The sequence below is a fragment of the Gopherus evgoodei genome, chromosome 10 (genome assembly GCF_007399415.2).
Source record: "Gopherus evgoodei ecotype Sinaloan lineage chromosome 10, rGopEvg1_v1.p, whole genome shotgun sequence".
Lineage (NCBI taxonomy): Eukaryota > Metazoa > Chordata > Testudines > Testudinidae > Gopherus > Gopherus evgoodei.
Genome location: NC_044331.1, coordinates 8,164,199 through 8,177,757, shown reverse-complemented (window position 1 = coordinate 8,177,757; position 13,559 = coordinate 8,164,199). Strand labels below are relative to the sequence as shown.

Genomic DNA, 13,559 nt, shown 5'->3' with positions numbered 1-13,559 from the left:
CCAGCCTAAGGGCTAGGCGAAACACATAAGAGATGCATAAGCCTGACCCACTGCACAAGAGTGCATTGCACCTTCCATGCATATGCTGAATGTGCTGCCGATCTTATTGTATTACCTCTTAATACTTATTTATGTATTGTTTGGTTTCCATCATTGCTGTCAATGTTATCCCAAATTCTAGCAATACAATAAAACTCCCTTCCAAAGAAATAGCCATACCCCATCTATGGAGGCAGCTAATTGCTTAACTGTGTGATATTTGCCTTAGGTGGACATGTTCTCCTATGGAATGGTCCTATATGAACTATTATCTGGACAGCGGCCTGTGCTCGGACAACATCAGCTTCAGATTGCAAAGAAGCTGTCTAAAGGGATCCGGCCCATTCTGGGGCAGCCGGGCGAAGTGCAGTTCCACAGAATGCAGACACTCATGATGGAATGTTGGGACACTAAGCCAGAAAAGGTACACGTGTGGGGGGGGACAATTGATGCTTTTTGACCATTTATCTACTGCTTGTTATTGGGGCAGCCCCCCTCTACATGCTAAGGGCTAGATCTTCAGCAGGTATCAGTGGGCACTGCTCCACTGACACCTGCTAGTGATTGGGTCCTAGACTTCCATTGACTTCAGTTTGGGTTCCATGAATGGAGCAACTGTATGCTTACCCTGAAGGTGAATCATGGCCCCTTGAAGTCAATGGCAAAACTCTCATTGACTTCAGTGGGGCAAGAATCCACCCTTAGTTACTAAAAAACACTGACATATCATGCTGTGAATATATCTATAAGGAATTCAGGAGCTTTGAAAAAAAGGTGCAGTGGGGACAGGAAAGGGTTTCAAATACAAAAGGAGATTACACTGTACTACATCTTTCTTTAATCGTTTTTGGAGCCACAGTTCTTCACGTAAGGGCCAGGCAGAGCTTTGATTTACAAACACCTATATTCTCTGATGAGTATGGCTCTCTTCTCTAAATTTTCAAAGCGCAAGAGGTTCATAGATAAAATCCTAATGAGAGAGGGGTGGAAAGAGAGAGATTGGCCTTGATTCTTGTAATTTATGCTGGTTTTACACTGAAATGCAAAACTCAGGGAGCACCTGTGGGACAGGATTTTGAAAGAAGTGTAAGGGATTTGACTGCAGATTTGGGCACCTAACTACCCTAGGTTCTTTTGAGCTCCCCAGCCTATGGAACTGTAGATGTAATAAATAGTAATTATTATGAATGTATTGTTTATTCTTGACGTGCAAAAGAATCAGTGTGTGTAATTTTTTTTTCTCAGCGTCCATTGGCCATTTCTGTTGTAGGACAGATGAAAGACCCTACGTTTTCTACTTTCATGTACCTGCTCTGTTGTGGGAAGCAGTCTTCCTTCTTTTCTTCCCAAGGCCAAGAATACACTGTGGTATTCTGGGATGGGAAGGAAGACACCAGGTAGAGGATTTGTTTTTATCCTTTTTGATTCTTCCTTGCTTTCACTATTTGTCATTCATTGCATTTGGTTGATTACTTAAGCCATATATTATTATTTCTGCTCCCTTGTTGGATAACAAAATCATTTTAGACAGGAGAGTAACAAGTTATGCACATCTCGTACACATTTCAGAACTTATAACTACTTGTGCTAAAATAGTTGCAACTTCTGGGATTCATATACCCATTTTTGAATACCCAGGGTTTGTTCAAATACCCATATAAAATCAGAGTGAATCATAGTGAAACAAACAGTGCTTTTATTCACAAAAATGTTCATAAATCAATTTTTTTAAAGTTATGTTACCATCTCAAGGGCCTTCATCCTTTCTTGATGTGTCACATCTTTCATTTGGCCAGTAAAATAATCAGAGTAACAAGACAAAGTTGGAGTACACTTAGCAAACAGTTAATAGCAGAAAAAGCTTTTAAGTGTCTGAATTTTTCTCCCTTTATGATATACTTTCCTCTCCCCTAAAAAAGATTAAGAGTATTTTATACATCTGCAGGATGATGGGTAGCTAAGGAGCTGACGATATGCATGACCTGGCCAAAAACACTAGGTGATCTCCAGATTGTACAGTGTAAACACATTAATTGCAAATACTTGCTAATGCTGGTTTACTGTTGGCACTGTTGCTATAACAAATTACATTTGCTCCTTTCAGAAACTACACGGTGGTAAATACAGAGAAAGGACTCATAGAAGTGGAGAGAATGAGCTGCCCAGGAATGAAGTTATGCTGCCAGTTAAAAGTTCAGAGTGCACTATGGACTGCCACAGAGGTAAACGTTATCCGAAATGTGAGCTCTCTTCTTGTCGGTTGCGTGCGCTTCATTGCCTTACTGGAGAAATCTTTATTCATGTGTGTTATAAAGAAACATGCTATTAGCTTAATAAATTAGTAGTGTAAAGCTCAGAGAATCAACATGACAATGGATGTCTCAAATGGGCAGTCAAACTTTACATCTGCCTTCTCACTGGTATATTGTTTCCACCTGTTATTTAGCTAGTGTCTAGAGCCTGCTGGTCCCAAGACCATGGTTCTGCTGTTCTGAATGAACATTGAAACGACAGCTGTCCAACATAAAACTGTCCCAGGTTATAGCACATCAGCACTGAGAGATTCTGTCTGATAAAGAACCCTATCTGTGAGTCAGTGTTTCCCAAACTTGAGATGCCGCTTATGTAGGGAAAGCCTCTGGCAGGCCAGCCCAGTTTGTTTACCTGCAGCGTCCGCAGGTCTGGCCGATCGCGGCTCCCACTGGCCGCAACTCGCTGCTCCAGCCCAATGGGGGCTGCTGGAAGCGGCGGCCAGTACGTCCCTTAGCCTGCGGTGTCTCAAGTTTGGGAAACACTGCAGTAAGTGATAAGGGGAAGGGGTGGACGAAAACACATTGAGACTAGGGATTTAAAAAGAGGCTGAAGGGAGTTGCAAGTCAGTGAGAAATGGGAGCATAACTCTCCTATGCCCTTTAAAATCCCTGCCTAAGAAGATAAGCCCAAGATAGCGCAGTGGATTTCTCTCTCTAGGTCCCTATCTACTCCTCAGACAGAACTATGTTAAATGTAACCAGGCTCTGACACAAAACAAGAATGTTCTTGCAAAAGCTGTTGAACCATTACAAATGAATTCCTAAAAGTCAGAGCTTCCCAAATGGAAAACGGGCAAAATGAATTGGATGAATTATTTGTAATAGGTCATTCAATCAGCTCTAATTGCATGTGCATGGACACTGGAGCTGAGTGAAAATTGGAATTTACATCCCTGCAAGTAATTCTGATATTTTGACATTTTATTTGCCATGAATCAGGTCAAAAAAAGTTAAAATATAGGTATTTTTCACAGAAAGAAAAGATCAGAAAAATTTAAATTTAGAAAGGTTGAAACATTTCATTTTGACATTTTTGATTAAAAATTAAATATTTTGACATTTTGACAAATGAGATATTTTGTTTCAACTTGAACTGAAATTAAAGGTTTAGTTTTAAGTCACTTCAACATTAAACTGCATCTCCTTAGGGTGCCACACCACTTCTTCAGAGCTGTAGTTCTGTTTTTTCATGCCCTCATTCTTTTGTATGGGGTGGGCTCCCTGGGTGGACTACATCTCCCACGATAAACCCTTCAACTTGGTCAGAGGGGAAACTGCAGTGCATCATGGGAGCTGTAGTGCAGCCAAGAGGCTCAGTCAATATAGTAGGGGGGCATGAAGCATCTGAACTACATCTCCCATAAGGCAATGGGAGATGCAGATTGACGTTGAACTGACTCCAAATGAAATATTTTGGTTCGGTTCAGCAAACTAACCAGGACAACATATGTAATTTTGATTTTCCTGGCAGAAAATTCCCTAACAACGCTAGTAGATGTGAACTATGTGTGAAGTCAATCATATTTTCACTGTATCGCAGATTTGGTAAAAAAAAATCTGATCTTTGTACTACCTGACAGTGTTTGGTATCATATACTGCATTAAGGGGAATCCAAGCCCCTCCAACCAGTATGGATCACAGAAGCCAAAGCAATAATCAGGGAGAGGACTTTTAAGATAAAAGTTGGCCAAAAAAGAACTAAATTAAATCCAAAGTGGAGATTTTTGACCTCCAGAAATACAAATTGGATCGTTTTATAGGGAACAAATTTGAGACAGTGTATGTGTTAATATGAAAAGCAGCTAAATTAAATTATTACTGAATTAAACATAATTTCATCTGCTCTTGTTCATTTGCAGGACCAGAAGATTTACGTGTATGGCTTACAAGGCATGTGTCCTTTAAATACTCCACAAAAGGGATTAGACACTCCAGCTACTGTGAGCTGCTTCTTAGCGGTGCCTGTTATAAAAAAGGTAAAGAGGAATGTTTCTCACAATTGGAAAAGGGTATCCATTGAACTAGAGGCTCTGCTTATGGAACCAGGAGCCCAAGATAATGTTGTTTTTCACTATCCTCTGCATAACTAAAGGACATTGCTGTGAACTCCTCTAAACTAGAACTTGCTGGCAGAGCAAAAAGAGCAGTTTGCAGGTCGCTGTGTCCAAGCCAAGGAGAGCAGAGGCCTGAAAGTGGCATGGAGAGAACCTGAGGCAGGAGGGTCTACAAATGGCACTTCAGAACCTGCTAGGGAAATAGTCAAAAAACACCTGCTTTCTTTACATTGAAGCTTTCCAGCTGCATTGCCACCTCATCATTAGAAAAATTTAGTGTAAGTGAATGAGAGAGATGGGTAGAGGGGAAGTAACTGAGTGATTAAGATAGATATTGGTTAATTCCTAATGCAGGATTTGAGTATTTCTTTTAAGAGCATATTTATTGGACAATCTACATGCATGCAGTGTATACATGCATAAGTGTCACCTATGCTTTAGCAACAGCCCTTCTTCTCTTGGGTTAGGAATTTGCATACAACAAAAAGGCAGGCTAGGGATATTATCTCCCCCTGGTATTAACAAAGGGAGGCATTACCGGGTGTATAGGTAGTAGTCTTATTTTTGGAGACATTTAAAGTCCTATCATAAGCAGGCTCTTAAGATAAATGAGGCAATGTGGCATTATTGGCTATTGCAGTCAAGTTTTAGGATAAATATAAAAATATTTTCTGATTGGTTAGATTATTCTCGGTTTTACCTGTAACAATTTAGAGTGAAAAAGTCACATTATTATCCATTTATTTTCAATATCTCTAATTATCTGAAAGCTTATTTACATGCCAACATGCTGCGTCTAGTAACTGCACAAAACAGTTTTCACAGTGCTAATGAGATTGTGGGGAGTGATTTTATACCGTGTGCCCATTCTGTGTTACTGTGCATTTCTGATTCAGTGGCTCAGACTGCTGTATAGTTAGTGAGATGTGTCCCTGAGCAGAGGGTGAGCACAGGGTTAGTGTGCACTGCTTACATCCCTTCGGGTAAGTGGGATTTATAGGGTGCACAGACCTGGTGCTGACACAGGAATGAATTTCACCTCCTGGGAGGCTGCTCCTGTTGACTTTTTCTGGCTTCCAAAGCTGCAGAACTTTTCCTCCCCGATGTTTGCTGCCTGACACCTGCCTTATCTCTCTTCTGCTACCTTGTATTTTGAGACTTTCTGCTGTCACACTGATTACAACCCTATGGAATTTCTAGTGGGTCCTAGGTCTCCTGGATTATCTTTCCAGATTGTGATATGTCTAATGAATGTAATAAATAATTCCAGGCCCTACAATAATATTGAATCTAAACAATTCTCCCTCCCCACTCCTCCCTCTCCCCCCCAATCAATGTCCTTTCAGCAGAATTCCTTATAGGACATTTTTTCCTCCTTTCTGTGTATGGTCTTATCTGTGTATGGCCAGGCCAGTCACCAGGAGGAAATGCAGGCAAGGTCTGCAAGAAGCTAAACTTGTTTACAAGAGTTAACAGTTTTGCTGAACGAGTCACATAAGGCCTGTCGTATTAAGCTGTCAAGCTTGCTATATGGAATAAGCCTCTAAAGAGGAAAGAATCTTGCACTAAGGCAGATAGGAACATTGGCCTTTTCCAAGCAAAAGAGCCAGCTAGCTGATGAAACCTGAAGTAACACACAGTCAGATCACTGCCCTGGGATTTTGCTCATAAGGGAAATACTTTTGACTGGCTACATTTGGGAAGACAGATCCAAAAGAATAGTTTCCCATGTTTCTTTTCTCATCCAAAGGAAACACCAGAGACATTTGAAAGATGCAGAGTGAAGCCCTGAAAATAAACCCTTCACCTCCAAAAAAAACCAACAAAAACCTGAGGAATTGAAAACGTAATTTTGGTGGTTAATTTTTATGATGAATTCTAATGACCAGATAACAATAAAATCCTCCAGACCCCCAAAAAGCAACTTCCTTTTCAATCTGTTTCCAATATTTTCATAAAGAAAAGCAAGAGAGAGGTTGGAACGTGTGTCGGGACCTGGCCTTCATAAGGAGCCTAGGACACATAAAAACAAAAGCTGCATTTAAAGGCTGTAGCCTGCCAAAGTCTTCTGTGCCAGAAGGATTAGCCAGGGAAATGGGATGGGGGAGTGACAAAGTCTGTGTTGTTTGAGGACTTCGTTTACCTGATATCTGATGACTTCCAGTAGGCTTAAGCCTTACGCTGTACTGTAGTTATGAGGACAGAATGTCTTGGCACAGGCTCATCCTCTGTGCTGTACAGTATGGCACACGCCCTCATTTCGAGGCCATTCTCACTGGCACAGCTGGACTTTTGGCAGGCCAGAGGCTTCCAATGCAGTTTTGTTTCTGTGTTTTTGTTGGCTCTTCTCACCACTAAAATGTCGAAAGTGAATTCCAAGAAAGTTACTTAATGTTAATGGAGGCTGCTGTGCTGCTTGGGTTTGGTCACTTTTTTTAATATCTTGGTTTGGAGACATCTACCTTACGTCCATCACTTCCCAACACACTGGTGCCTTGATAGCATCAGAGAAATGTATAGCCCTTGTGAGCATGTGGCTTTCATAGCACTTGCATGTTAAGTGGCTAGCACTTTTACCTCGGGCCGTGCAGTGACAAATGTGGGTTCAAGCCCCTTCTTGGGACAGGAATTCTCATGCCTTACTTGCCAAAGTGTTGGGGGCAACCTCAGTGCCTGAATAAAACGTCCTAATGTCCAAAACTTGAGTCATGCTGTGGCTGAGCATAAAATGGTTGCTGAATTTGCCTCCACAGTGATTGTTAACATATTGGGCCCGATCCCCCAGCTAGTATAGTTGACGCAGTTGTGTTGACTTCAGTGAAGCTACAAGTCTGAAAGCTCCCTTGTTCTGTTCTGTTGTAGCTGACACTAACCAAGGAGATCAGATAGACTTTTACGATGCTGAACCAAAAGAAACACATCACTTGCTAGCCAGACTGTCTTCTCCCAAGGCACTTAATTGTGGAGGAGTTTAAAAGATCTAACAGTGACTCAGAGCTGGGGATGGGGGTGGAAGAAGTGAACAGTCAGAGAGTAGCTTTCACTGTCCAGCTGAAGCCTGCTAAAATGTGACTAGTAGAACTGATTGACAATTCCCCATCAAAACTCTTTAATGTAGAATGACCTTCTGTGACATAATGTTTAGGACACCCAGGTCTGCGAACTACTCTGTTATCCCTCTGTCTTAGCAAGAGTGAGAGCTGTGCTACTGCTGAAATGTGTCAGGGCCCTGATGCACCAGCCTTGCAGCATACTCTTCAGGACTCTGCCAGTCTAAACTTGGCCTTGCAGATAACAATCAGTGAACTTGAGTTCCCCACAGATATCCCACTGCAGTGTCCCATCACTCCCACTGGACACTACACGCAATAAATCGATCCCCGATAGATCGATTGCTACCCACCGATCCGGCTGGTAGTGTAGACATAGCCTTAGTTATACTTGCAGAGGGGCCTTGGAACTCATCCCCCCTGCCTCGGTCTGAAATAGCTTGAATTTGCTGAGCTTTTGGGCGTGCTGCAAAATACATGTTTGTACCAGGAGTGGGTCCTGGTTTGAGGATTGGTACCCAGGAAGGGTAAGGTACTTGTCAGGGTCTGGCTGCTGGGTTTGGTTTTCACAGTAGAATAAAGCGTTAAGAGGCACCAAGTATCTGGGCTAGACACATTCTTACAGTCTGATACATTGGAAAAACCCAACCCTCTTCTCCTGTGAGGTGAGCGTTATTCTGTCTGTTTCACAGCTGGGGGAGCCGAGACATAGGGAGGGTTCTGGCATGTGCCCATGGTCACACAGTGAGTCAGATTCTCAAGATACCCATTTCCCTGTCCTCTGACTGCTGTCTCCCAGGTTTTCACTGTCATTGGGTTGACAGGGCCAGGCAGAACTTCTGACAGGCTGTAACGTTCTCTCTTGATGGCTGTTTTGTTATGCTTTGAGCATTCTGCTGCGGCCGGGGAGCAATGTTGCAGAATAACAGTCTGTGCTGTGTGTAATTTAACACCTGACTTTGGCTGCCACACAAAGGAGACCCTCTAGCTGTGTGTTGAGAATGACTGTGGTGCAGAATATTATGGGTTGGGTATGATGAAATTCGTGCAGCGTCCAACGTGCTCACTGTGCTGAAAGTTGCCGCAGCCAGCGTGTGTTGATTAATCATAAGCACCTCCAAATTCTCCATCGTGCTTGTCAGCCTGTCAGCATGTTCTCCACATGTCTACAGCATGATCTGTGGCCCCAACCTGCAGCCTTCATATGGATTCTTCATCTGGATGAGTCATACTGTCAGGTTAGCCACTGCCAGTGGTGCAGTTTGCATGGCATTAGGTTGAGGATCAATAATTTCATTTTCTCATTTGTCAGAGTGGCTCCCCTGGCAGAAGCACCACTCTGCTTTATTCCTAGTTTGAACTAATCTGCACTTGAACAGTTGGGTTTCCAGGCATGCAGTGGCTGTCTCAGAGTATATCACAGCCTGAGTTTGTGCCTTCGGGGTGGGCTGCATGGCCTGTCTTTTCTCCCATACCTGTAAGATGATGGGGGATGGGTAGGGCTGGGGAGAGGGAGTGGGGGGATTGTGTGTATAGGTTCATTAGAGTTTTTTAGGTTTCGTTGCGGAGTAATTTAATTTGCTTTTGGGGTAACAGATTGGTCTATTCTGATATCATTGGGGCACCCGGAATGTTGGATGGAGAGCTCTCTTATTGCAAAATAGTACACATCTACATGGAGAAACAAATCTTTCTCTCTCCCACAGAACTCCTACCTGGTGCTGGCAGGACTGTCAGATGGACTTGTGGCAGTTTTTTCAGTGGCACGCGGCATCCCAGAGGACAGCTGCTCCTACTTGTGCTCACACACCGCGAATAGGTCCAAGTTCAACATCCCGGACAGTGATCCCCGGCAGAACCCCTACCCTGTGAAAGCCATGGAAATAACAAACAGCGGTGCCGAGGTCTGGTACAGCAATGGCCCTGGCATTCTCATCATAGACTGCGTGACCATAGATATAAACAGGAGGCTGGAGCCCTACAACCCTCCATCTGTGATCACATCTATGGCATGTAACTCGGAGTACCATGGGGAGGAAGTGATTTGGTGCCTGGATGATAAAACGAACTATCTGGTGATGTACCATACTGCAACCTATCAGCTCTGCGCGCGGTACTTCTGTGGTGACTGCAGCCCTTTAAGAGACATGTTTACAATCCAGCAGCCTTCCGCAGGGATCCCTGCTACAACAGCTGTACACCGGACAGTGCTTGAGAGTAACTCTCTGGCTGATATGAGCATTATCTACAGCCCGGAGCTGGGCACACAAATATTAAACCATCAGGACTCCCTCACAGACTATTGCTCCATGTCTTCTTACTCATCCTCCCCTTCTAACAGAATAACTAGGTCCTTCTCCAGTCTGCCAAGCTCTCCTGCAAGCTCATCCAGCGTGCTTTTCTCCATGGATTGCGAGGAGTCTGACAAATTTCATGAACTGATCCCTTCCCCAGACAGATCTGAAAATGATGCTACACCAACAAATGAGAACACATCTCATCTTCAAGCTGTAAAGATTCTTCCAGTAAAAGACCTCATCTGGATCCCTAGGTAAACACATACTCAGCAAACAAGATCCAAGTCACAAGTGGAGCATGAGTTTGCCTTTAGGGAAGCTTTCAAGGACTTGGGTTTTGTTTCTAATTGTAATTTCACATCAAACTTACCCAGACTGGTGTCTAGCAATAAGATACAGCAAAAAAACTACATAACTGTCCCAGAATTTCAAGTTAGAAACCAACGTTTCTACAACTTTTGGGTGGTATCTAGTGTTGCCCATTTGGCAAATTTGAGGTCTTGCAGGATTGTTTCCATTAGGACAAGAAATCCTGATACAAATCAGGTGTATTCTTGCTGCCATTTTGTTTATTTTAAAAAAAAATGTACTCAAAATCTTGTTCCATGGACAGAGTAGAAACAGAAATCCCCAAGCCTTCCACTCCTGTGAATCCTCTGCCGAAGAAGCTGTCCCTCTGTCTCCTCTCAGGGTCATGTTCACTACTGCTTTTGCTGGCTTTCTGCCTCTAATGCAGAGGTGAAAGTGGGCCGGTACTGGCCAGTATGGCGTACCGGTAATAAGTGGCTACCAGTAACCAGTCTGTACACAACCTACGGTAAAGTGCTCCGTTAAATCACTGCCATGGCAGCACTTTAACGTCACTGCCCCTCTTGCCGCCCCCCCAGGGCCATCGACAGGAGCAGCAAAAAGGGCAGTTGATCCGGGGAACGGCAATTTAAAAGAGCCTAGGGCTCCTGGCCGCTGCTACCGCAGCAGTGGCCAGAGCCCCGGGCCCTTTAAATCACCACCAGCCCCACCCCGCCCTGCCCCTTTAAATCACCACCAGCCCCGCCCCGCCCCTTCTTCCTGAGGCCCAGCCCCTTAAAGTAATTTACCTTACTTTCACCCCTGCTCTAAGGGTATGTCTATGCTGCAATAAAAGCCTAGGGTGAGTGGAATTGGAGTCAGCAGACCTAGCCATTGGAGTTTGAGTCCGACTAGCTGGTTTGTTTACCTGCTGCATCTGCAGGTCTGGCCAGTCGTGGCTCCCACTGGCTGCAGTTCACTGCTCCAGACCACTGGGAGCTGCTGGAAGCAGCCCAGGCCAAGAGACATACTGGCTACCGCTTCCAGCAGCTCCCATTGGCCTGCAGCAGCGAACTGCGGCCAATGGGAGCCGCGATCAGCCAGACCTGCAGATGGGGCAGGTAAACAAACCCGCCCGGCCCGCCAGGCAGGGCTGGTGCAACCATTTAGGTGACTTAGGCGGTCGCCTATGGCGCTGAGATTTGGGGGGCTCGATTTTCTTTGGCAGCGACTGTGGCGGCCGGATCTTCGGCCACCCTGGTTGCCGTTGGCATTTAGGTGGAGGGAGCTGGGGCAGGGGGCACGGGGAGGGCCACCTGCAGCAAGTAAGTGGGGGGCAGCACGCAGGGGAACTCCCTGCCCCAGCTCACCCCTGCCCTGCCTCCTCCCCAAGCATGCCGTGGCTGCGTCACTTCTCCCGCTCCCAGGCTTGCGGCGCCTAAGCTGATTGGCGCTGCAAGCCTGGGAGGCGGGAGAAGTGAAGCAGCGATGGCGTGCTCGGGGTGCTCATGCTCAGGGTGCTCGTGCTCGGAGCAGGGGTGAGCTGGGGCGGGGCAGGGCTCAGGGCAGAGGATGGGGGCTGGGGAGCTGCCGCAAGGGGTCGCCTCAGGGAGAAGGGGGGGAGCTACTGCAGGGGCGGGGGGAGGGTGCAAGGTGGAAGTTTTGCCTAGGACGTGAAACATCCTTGCACCAGCCCTGCTGCCAGGGGCTTTCCCTAAACAAGCGGTGGTCCCAGTTTGAGAACTTCTGTCCTAGTTCCCTTCCAGCATGTGGCTGCTCTAGCCCTTTGTTCCTGGTGCAGTGTGGGAAAACTTGACTGTTCACCAAACTTGACTGTCCAAAGGACAAAGAAAGTTAGCCACTAGGATTGTGGGATACTTAGCGGATTCCCAGAGCATAAGTCCAGTGGGACTGTGTCCACACTGGAAAGCAATAGGGCTTGAATCCTGGGTCCCGGTTTGACTCAGGATTGGCCCCTCCACCCCATGGGGTCCTTCAACCCTGGGTCTGAGCCCTGGCTTAGCATGATATCTGTGTAAAGAGAAGGGGGTTAGACTTGAGCCAGAGTTCAAACCCCCTGGGCTACATTGCAGTGTAGATGTATCCTAACCTGCGCACACCCTGCTACCAATATGCCTGCATTTGCAGCCAAAGAAACCCCTCAGCCCATTGCTCCTCCTTTTGAGCCTGAAAGAGATTGTTTGGTACACCCATTGTCTTTAACAAGGTCTGTGATCCTCTCTGGATTTCAGCCCTATCCCCCCGCTGGCAGCCGTCAGCATACGTAATGGAAAAGCTACCGTACATGTGCTTTCCCTGACTGTCCATGGCCAATGTTGTTGAGCATGATTGTCTCCCTTTTGTCTGTAGGCGAGGTGGCGACATCATAGTTATCGGGCTGGAGAAAGAAGGTGGCACGCAGCGCGGCAGAGTCATAGCCGTATTGAAGGCCGGAGAACTGGCTCCTTATGGGTGAGATTGAATTAGCACCTGTATTGCATGTTCACAAAGGGTTCCATCAGGGGAAATGCACCATCAGTGTCAGAGTGCAAGGCCTGCAATCCTCCAGTTGGCCTCTCTCCCTTCAAGGCAGTCTAGTGTGGCTTCTGTGCCATAGAATGGCATAGGGATCGGCAACCTTTGGCCCGCGGCCTGCCAGTGTAAGCCCCCTGGTGGGCCGGGCCGGTTTGTTTAGCTGCCATGTCCACAGGTCCGGCCGATCATGGCTCCCACTGGCCATGGTCCGCCGCTCCAGGCCAATGGGGGCTACGGGAAGCAGTATGGGCCGAACCTGCGGATGCAGCAGGTAAACAAACTGGCCCGGCCCGCCAGGGGGCTTATGCTGGCAGGCCACGGGCCAAAGGTTGCCGATCCCTGCCATAGAGCAAGCTCCCAGCTGGAAAGTCCCTGTGATTAGGCTCCAGTTTCACAGACAGGCCCTCAGTGCAAGTTAGAGCAGCCCCGTGGCTGAGATGGCCCTGGATTGGTAGAGCAGAGCATGCTATGACTGGCCCCTCCTGCTCCTTATACTGGCACAAGAAGGAGAAGTTGGGGTAGATGATCTCCCGCGTGCCAGATCAATCCAAATGTGCGTCTTCAGGCAATGGTCACGATCTGCCCCAGAAACATCACAGCAAGTTGCACCTCCAGAGCTCTAACTAGCTGCCTTGTTTCCCAGGCTGAGTCAGTGTGACGATAGCACCTCTCATTTTGCAAATGGTGATGTTACGATAACGCTTGGCCCAATCCTGCCAGGTGCTGACTTCCCTGGGCTTTGCAGGGACCCGGCACCTGGCAGGACTCGGCAGACTCAGTCCCTGCATGAAGAACAAGAAGCATATTTACTACAGAGCGCAGTGCTTGTCTGTGGCTTCATTCACTCCGTGCAGGTTGAAGTTCTGGCTCTAAATAAGCACCTTTGTACCAGCTGTAGCTCCTGGCACTCTGTGGAAAACAGTTATGGACATTAATTTAAAATGCTTCATGTAGCAGCTGAGCTTCCCAGTAAATAAATAACC

General features: G+C 46.2%; 1 protein-coding gene across 5 annotated transcripts in view; it reads left to right on the top strand.

Moving 5' to 3' along the window:
- Positions 1-13,559, top strand: part of LRRK1 (leucine rich repeat kinase 1) — a 111,450-nt gene that overhangs the window by 95,371 nt on the left and 2,520 nt on the right. For all 5 annotated transcript variants that reach the window (XM_030577923.1, XM_030577919.1, XM_030577922.1 and 2 more), the window contains 6 exons: positions 269-463; positions 1,285-1,436; positions 2,144-2,261; positions 4,212-4,328; positions 9,163-10,007; positions 12,412-12,513. In XM_030577923.1, the coding sequence (XP_030433783.1) occupies positions 269-463; positions 1,285-1,436; positions 2,144-2,261; positions 4,212-4,328; positions 9,163-10,007; positions 12,412-12,513 (1,529 nt within the window). The remainder of the gene's footprint in view (positions 1-268; positions 464-1,284; positions 1,437-2,143; positions 2,262-4,211; positions 4,329-9,162; positions 10,008-12,411; positions 12,514-13,559) is intronic.